Source organism: Oryzias melastigma, linkage group LG12 (assembly GCF_002922805.2).
Source record: "Oryzias melastigma strain HK-1 linkage group LG12, ASM292280v2, whole genome shotgun sequence".
Taxonomy (NCBI): Eukaryota; Metazoa; Chordata; class Actinopteri; order Beloniformes; family Adrianichthyidae; genus Oryzias; species Oryzias melastigma.
Genome location: NC_050523.1, coordinates 26,038,319 through 26,046,976, shown reverse-complemented (window position 1 = coordinate 26,046,976; position 8,658 = coordinate 26,038,319). Strand labels below are relative to the sequence as shown.

At 39.1% G+C, this 8,658-nt stretch overlaps 1 protein-coding gene across 1 annotated transcript in view; it reads left to right on the top strand.

Moving 5' to 3' along the window:
• The window catches only part of mbd2 (methyl-CpG binding domain protein 2), a 32,665-nt gene that overhangs the window by 15,836 nt on the left and 8,171 nt on the right, over positions 1–8,658 (top strand). The window contains exon 6 of the mRNA XM_024268531.2: positions 3,498–3,625. Coding sequence (XP_024124299.1) covers positions 3,498–3,600 — 103 coding nt within the window. The 3' untranslated portion in view covers positions 3,601–3,625. The remainder of the gene's footprint in view (positions 1–3,497; positions 3,626–8,658) is intronic.

Below are 8,658 nucleotides of genomic sequence, written 5' to 3'. Positions count from 1 at the left end.
GTGGAGGATGCTGAAGACAGGCCTAGATGGAGGGAACTGATTCGCTGTGGCGACCCCTGAAGGGAAAAGCCGAAAGGAAAAGAAGAAGTCAGATGATCTCTTATATTTCATGGGAAAATGTCCAATTTTCACTATGTTGTTCCATGTTTATTAATTACATAATTACATAAATCAACTTACACATTTCTAATCAAACCTTGTCACATTTTGAACTTATGACCAAATCTGCAGCATTTTTAGCTAAATTAAGGATCTTTGAATTGGAGTAGGTCAGAGGTCACCTAAACCTATCTACAGTTCATGTATCATCAACATATTTTTAAGACGTTTTCATTTTTAAATCTATGTCAGTGCAAGTGTAATCAAAAAAATAGCAACAGAATACAATTTAGGTTAGTTGGGCTATTTTTAGAAACGACCTGCTGGAAGCTTGTAAGGTGATTGGGGGCACCAGGTTGGTGACCCCTGGACTAAACTATCCCTCCCTCTGACTTTTCCTTCAGTCTATTTGCAGAAAATGTTTTATTGTCTGGTTTTATTTTCTAATCAGCTCCTTGTTTTTCCAAGCACTGCTTCAGTTCTATTTGAAATAAAACAGTGATAAGCTTCATCAAAGTTGCACTAAAACATTTTGACAGATTTATCCGAGTCTTTTACCACCAAAAATCAGTTAGAGATTAGTGTACGGACAGAATTCATACTTAAGGAACATCAGAGTATAAGACAAATGTGTCATTTTATTTTGAAAGGATATCATGCAAACCTCTGACTAAAGTCATAAACTATTTCCATTTTTTTTAAACTACTATTTTTTTCCTTTAAATTTATGTTTAAGTTATACCAAAAAAAATTGTGTTTATCATAATAGCTGCAGTAGCATAAAATAAATTAGCGTCTTATTATTTTTCTTAAAATAGAGTTTGCGGAACCTTCTGGATTGTAGTCGGTAAGAAATGGACCTGAAGTTCTGAAGGTTGTCGACCCCTGATTAAAACACAGATTTGTAGTTCAGAAATGACGTGTTTTTCAGGAGCACGTCTCAGGCCTCATTCTGGGAAAGACGGGAATAACCGGCCCTTCCAAGAGGCTCGATCATCATCCCGCCGAGTGAAATCAGTGGTTAATCCTGATACGCTGACACTTCCAGAGACCGACTGAACCTCGGTTCATGTGTTTCTCTGGGTTCAGACTAGGGATGTAACAATATTCAATATAAAACGGAACTGTTCTGTGCGCGTTTGACGGTTCAATAGCACATTTTTCAAATTACGAGTTTAATTTATTCCAGGAGTGTCAAACTCAATCAAACGGGGGGCCAAAATCCAAAACACACCTTTAGGTCACTGGTCTGGAAAAACCTTTATTGAACACTCTAAAACTACATTTTTAAAACTTTAAAACTGTAACTTTTTAACATAATCATGAACTAGATGTATATTATTACCTGTGATAATACTAGTGTGAATGCTGTAAGCTGAAATTGGCATCTGAATATGCTGAAATTAATAGCTGAAAATGCTGAGGCTGATAGCCAGATAAAATATTTGATAAAAGCCAAATTAGTTTAAAATAAATATATAAATAAATAGGTTAGGAAAAACAGTTAGCATGTAGCTGAAAAAATAGCTAAGCTTCAAAATATCCTAAAAAACTGAAAAAAAAGCCTAAATTATCTAAAACAGCTAGCATGTAGCTGAATTATTAGCTAAACCCAAAAATGGAGTAAAAAATCTCTGTAAATGATAAAATAGTCCAAAAAGCTGCAGAATGACAAGTTTAAAACTATAAAACTGTAACTTGGCAGAAATATCATTCCAGAATAAATCAACTTAAACCATAAATAACGTTCAATATTTTACTCTCCATAAAAATATATTTAGTCAAAATGATACAAGGAATTGAACATGGAACCGTGAGAAGCTGTACCGTTGCATTCCTAGTCCAGACAGTGATGGCAGCTCTGTCTCCCACAGCGAATGAAACCTTTTACTGAGTGATTCCCTAACAAGCTGCTGAGGGATGGGATGAGGGCAGACATATTGTGGGCGGTGGGGTTCAGTCAGCTGTGGGGAGAGAGAGGATCAGACCGGGAGAGATGGGGAGTAATGAAGCGTGAGGCAGTTGGAGCTGGATGAAGAAAAGCTGTTACGCTGCTAAATTTCCATCAAATCTACGAGTCTGAATAGCATCCAGGTAGCTGCTCAAACAGATTAGCTAAATCAGTCTCATCTGCAGCAGTCCTCCTCTTCCGTGTGAGCTTGGTGTTGGCTGTCCATGGACCAGCGCAGCGGGTCAGGAGCAGGGAGGAGTCCAAAGCCTTGTTAGGATTCTGCTCTGATTTATTGCCGTTTTGAATGCTAGAAGTGGCACTTTGTTGAACCCGTGTGTCCTCTGGCTGTGTGGTACTACAGTTTGATGAGGAGACAGCAGGGGGCGCTGTGGGGACACACAACTTTGTTCCTGTCCAGTGAAAAACAGAACAGCTGGCCAAAGCCATTACAGCAGAATCCCTGGAATACATTAGACCTCTTCCCATCTTCTTCTGCAATTCCTCACTTTATATTTTCTTTCATCCTTTCTTTTTTCTTTATTCTGAGCTTCCTTGTCTTGTTTTCCTCTGAACCTTCTCCTCTCTATACATTTATTTTCAGCCCTTCACATTTGCTCATTTGCTTCATTTTTCCAATTATGCACCCTCGCTGTCCTTCCCTCCTTCGTCATTTTTTCTCCATCTTTCTCCCTTCATCCCCCCGCCTTCTGTTTCTCTCCATTTAAATCAACTCCCCCTCTTTTCTCCGCCTCATCCACATCTTTCTTATCATTTTTCCATTCTTTTCTCTCCTCAGCTGAATCCTAAATTGCTCTTGTCTCTCTTTTCCTTTTGATTCATTTCCCTTCATTTTTGATAATAAGTTCCTTTCATTTACTCCTCAATAAAAGACTTTAAACTGTGTTTTCTTATCTTTTGTGTTCCTCTCTGTTTTGAGGTCTGATCACTCTTAAACTCAGACTGAAGACTTCATCTGTTTTTTTCAGTCACTTCTAAAATGTGACCAGCAATGAAGTGATGGGAAGACATTCACATAATTGTAACTAATAGAAACATTTAAAGAAAAGCAGCCTACATGTTTAAAGCTCTTTTTAGGGCCAACGATTCCAGCCCTGCTCCCTGTTTTTGTGCACACACCTGGATCAAATACCTGTGGCTTACTGTTAGCTCACTGAGCTGAAAAAGGGAGAAAAAGTCAAAGTTTTATGGCTGAGGAGCTTAAGGACCAGAGTTGGGTTAACAAAAACAGCACTAGTCCATCATAAAGAGAAGGAATTCTCACACACTTGCTATGTCACTTATTTCAGTTTTGTCCACAAACAGGTTGTCTTTTTTTTTTTAATGTGCTGCCTGTGTGAAAAATGTTTAGTGTTGAGTTGGATTTAGACAAAATGATTCAGCGAAAAACATGCTGACACGGTGACTCTTTGTGGCTGTTTGCATTCAGGGAGCAGGAAATGAAGGTTCTGCAGGCCAGGAGGAGTCTGGAGGAGGCGCTCATGGCTGACAGTGTGGCGCGGGCCGCTGAAAATACTGGAGAGCTGCACTAAAGAGAGACGGCCCGGAGACGGACAGGTGAGGTGTGGGAGATGTTTGGGCATGAGTCGTCATGGTAACACAGATGCAGATGGTATACACGGGTCAGGACTGAAGGAACGCTTCAGTCAAACTCACTTCTAATTGGATGTCATTCATAACTCAACCTCTGACGGAGATCACTGCAGCCAAATGTCATCGTCTTTGTTCTGAAAATAGCATATTGTTTGGTAATTGAAATAGCAACTTTTTCCAGCTGTAGTTTATGAGAAATCAACAATAAATGCAGCTCAGTTCACGTTCTGAAAACTCTTTGAGGCGGGGCCAGAGGGAGCCACATGCTTTAACTGAGGCATCTGATTGGTCAGTTTATAACTTGAATAACTTGCAATAAAGAAAATATAATGAAAACAAATTAGGATTATAAAGAACGTGTTAAGAAGGAAACATCAGAGCAAGAGTGATTATTCTGACAAATAAAATGACTGAGAAATAACTGTTTCTCTATGGGACTTTGGTCTTTTGCTACCAGCGGGTACTTCCTGTTTGGAACACGGAAAGGGAGGGGTTTCTCAGTCCAGTTCCTACTTATACAGTCTATGGTTTTCGGCTTGTCTGGGCTCATACAGAGAAGAGGGGCTGAATCAGGCTACACGTTCCACATAAACAGACTCCGCAAATTTGGAGTTTAGCTAATATTTTAGCAACATGCTAACATTTTTACTAATTTAGTCTACTGAGGAATTTTAGGCTATTTTTGAGCGAGTATTTAAGCAACGAGCTAGCTTTCTTGGCTAATTTGACATCTACTAAGGTTTTTTGTGCTAATTTGGAGTATAGCTCATATTTAAGCAACATACTAAATATTTTTGCAAATTTGCATGTATTAAGGATTTTTAAGCAACTTTACTACACACTGTAAGAAAAATGAGGTAAACTTCAGCGTTCTTTCTTAGTTCTTTACCAAATATCGTGTTTTTTATTATATTTAAAATTTTCCAAATAGACTGCAGCAATTAAAGTCAATTGTGTCATCATTTTCAGTAAAAAGCTTCAGGATCTCCAGCCACTACTTTCTAGTTTAATAAACGATCATCCCCATTGTCTTTATTTTTAGTTAGTCTAAAGCTAATGATGGTTAAGATCCACTTTTACACATGACCCAATTAGTCGACTAATCCGAAAATAATCAGTGCTTAGTCGACTATTAAAACAATCGTTTGTGGCAGCACTAGATGTCATCAGTACTTTCTTATTCATTTTTGGAGGTCAGGTTTTGTATTACAGGCAGAGCTACAAACAGAATGTAATTAAAAACATTTAGTTTTAGAAGTTCACATTTCAATCCATCATGGTTCTCCAGCGGCAGATCCTCTGAAGATTGCCATGGCAACAGGACCAGGGAAGCTTACGAGAGAAAAAGCATTTGGCAGCAGAGTTCATGATGTGACCTTTTTAAAATGATCTGCCTTAGAGAGCAGAGAGGAGTCCAATCAGATGACTTATTAGATTCTTATTAGAAACATTTATATGAATCAAGACTCAAAGATTTTGTTTTTATTCAATAAAGTACACATATATTTTTGTTCGCTCTCATCATTTGTCATTCCATAACTAATACTTCATTAAGTCTAATATCAATGGTAATAAACTGGATCATTAACAGTGTGTAACGATGTATTAGTCTTGTCAGAAGCCTTTGGAAGCCACCAGAATACATTCTTTGTTTTTTGATGTCGGTGTTCTCACACATTCAAACTGGTGATTGAAATCATTCTGGGTTGTATGCATGCTGTACAGTTAACCAAAGGTTTAACCAGAATGTTGTGCAGTGGTTTCTTTTCATTTGAGAGTTTTTGCTGATGTGTACGCCCACCGTTTGGGTTAAAACTGATCAGGACGGACCATGTTCTGCCGATTAACAGGCAGGCGTGTGTGCAGTGCTGCTGTCATGAGGCCTCTTGAGAAAAAGGAAAATCCTCCTCTCATCTGTCAAATTGTCATCCAAAGAGCAGACTTCAGATGAAGACAGCTCATGTCAGCTTTTTTATAAATAAAAATATAAATATTTTCAGGAGAAAATACTGAGCATTCCATCTGCGTTTACCAACTTCAGCTCTAATGGAAGTGGAGTTTCTTTGACTTCACTAGTGTGTCCAATCATTCTAGTTCTGTTGTACATTTGTAAAGTACTGCTTCCTTATTGAGCTCAGTTAAGTCTGTGTTGAAGTTCTTGATTTATTTTTCTCTAAGTTTAGATTTTTGCGTAACCTCACTGACATTTTCATTTCTGGGAAGACTGTCTTTCTGTGATTTCCATGTCTTCTTCAGAGTAGAAAAATGACTTCATAGTTATTTGAAAATGACTTTCCAGCTGCATGGAGCGTTCTTTAGGATCACTCCTCATGTTATTGCATCAGCGCTCTACTCTCCTGTTGTACTCCTTCAGTAAATGTCGCAGGGATGTCCGTCAGATATGTGTCACTAAAGGCTGTGTGTTTGTGTCTACATCTGATGTTTTCTGCCACAGACGACACATGAGATGTTTTGTCTTTAAAGCACATTTGTTTTCTGCAGAGGTAGAATCATCCATTAATGCAGATTTATGCAGATTGGCTTGATAGAAGCTGTTTGGGCAAAAAGAGCCACTGAGAGTCGAGGAGTGATTACTAATGGGCTTTACAGCTGGACCATAGAGTGAAGGGCAGTGATCAGCATCACAGTGTTTGAGTGATTGTGTATGTCTCCTGGGCTGCTGAAAGAACCATTTAAATCTGTACTGACATCCAGGGCTGCTGGGTTTGTTTCCTGTTGCAGTGGCTCTTCTAATTGGTTCATTTTAGTTGGTTTTCTTTTCCTCCCATTTTACTTCATTTTTACTATTTCTCTGGTATGTTTTTCTTAAATGACGGCTCAGAAAGTGGCAATACTTTACTTGAATATTTCTCATAGAGTGCAGTTATTGTATTCATTATTTTTTTAAATCTACCTGTTGTGTTTTTATTGTTGGGTCACATGATCAGTGCTTCCTTTGACAGATTGTGTGCCTTTGATTAAAATAGAAATAGGATCATGTTTTATTATTCCTAAAAGGATCTGAGACGATTATGTTTGTCAGAAAATGATAAGAGTAACACATGCATGCAGTGTAGAGACTCAAGGCTCCTTAGGTCTATTCAAAATGGAAAAGTCCGTTTGTCTAGATTGATCCTGAACCCTGTGTTTGGTCTGTATTCAGACTGCAGTCAAACAGACATTTCTGTTTTGAGCAAAAGCCTGTAAACAAAACCATGTGACTAAAAATCTCTCCAGAAATTACGAGGGCGGGGAAACAACGAGGGAAGAAATAATGGAAGTTCTATGCTTTGTAATCCTTGTCAGGATAATTCATTTGTTCAAATTTTATATTTCACTGACCAGTCTTGAACGTCAGGTTTAAGGCTTTTTGCTGCTGCTTTGTTACGGTGGAGTCATGCTGCAAGACGGTTACGAGGAGGTGATCGCTGAGGTACGGTGATGAGTGTTTAGGACGCATGTCAGGAGAACGGCCTTAGAAGCAATGTGAGTCACGTTCAGAGTTCTTTTAATGATCCAGCATTCATTCAAACACATTTCAGTGAGTTACTGTGTCTCATCGTTGCTCCATGTTTGTCAATAGCTCTGTGTTTACATCCCATGATGCTCAGTTATGGTGGCCATTTTGGTCCAGTTGTTCCACTCGGAGCATGGAGCCTATCAGACTGAGAAAGGCTCTCTCTGATTGGAAACAAACTGAGACCACCTTGAAAGATGGGCCAGAGAGCGGTTCCATGTCCCGGACCAGGAACCGCTTCAGTGTATTCAGACTGAAACTTTGTTCTGGATTATTGGGGTAAACGAACTCTGGTTCACTTAAAGTGAATCAAACGGTCTGAATACGCTCTTAAGACTCATTCTAGCTTGCAACAATAGCTTTTGAGGGACCATGTACGCATGCAAGATCTATACATTCATATTCAGGACAGGCAGAGGGTAAGTTTACGTAACTAATATAAAGGGATCTAAAATTGAACCCTGAGGAACCCCTGTTGGAAGTATCTAATGTTTGTAGTTGATAAAAGACTGAGAATAATTACATAAATATCATGCTATCCATCTCATAGCAGGATCAGAGGAAATCAAATGAGAGAGCTTCATAAGAAGAACCGTACGATTTACTGCATCAAAGGCGTCAAACACTTAAAACACCACCCTGATCCAGAGCAGAGTGACGTTCTCTGGAGGGAGTCAAGTGGCCATTTTGGTCAAATGTTTGTCTGCTAGAGCCAGACTGCACAGGATGGAGAGAGGTGGACAATCTCACATACATTTTTCACGTGCAGCATCTCAGACAGAATCCTAACCAACAGTCAAAGACATTCAGAACACGGAGTGACAAAAATTCAGGTACAGGTACTTCCCACCCGAAGGTGAGGATTGTGCAGGACTGCCAGTCAGAGACGGGGAAAAAGGGAAGAGCAGAGGCTGAACCATCAACACAAAACCAGATATCCTACGGGTATAATAACAGGGCCGAGCAGGATAAACACTTATTTAACGCTCTAAAACAAAATGTTTAAAAAAACATTAAATGCATATTTTTAAACATAATTATGAAGTAGATATATAGCATTACCTGCAATAATGCAAGGAATGCTGTAAGCTGAATCTGGCTTCTGAAGATGCTGGAGCTGATTGCTAAAAACACTGAAGCAGGGGCCCGTTCCAAGAAGCAGGTTCAACAAATTTAGAGTTCAAACCTGAACTTAGAGTCACTGGACTCTAAATTCTCAAACTCAGGGTTTTCGGTTTCAGAACAGCTGAAAATGTTTGATTCAATCAACTTGAAGTTGTCAGAACCAGAATCAGGTGTGAGCGTCGCGACCATAAAAAGCCCTGATCAATGGAGCAAAGACAGCACGATTCACCATGGCAACGAGGACAAACATCTGAGTTACATACTTCTGGCGACGGAAATTGATAAGTTCCTTCAAGCAAATGCGACTATAGGAGAACATTTTCTGCAAGAAAAGCAACACAGCTGCAGCGGTAGA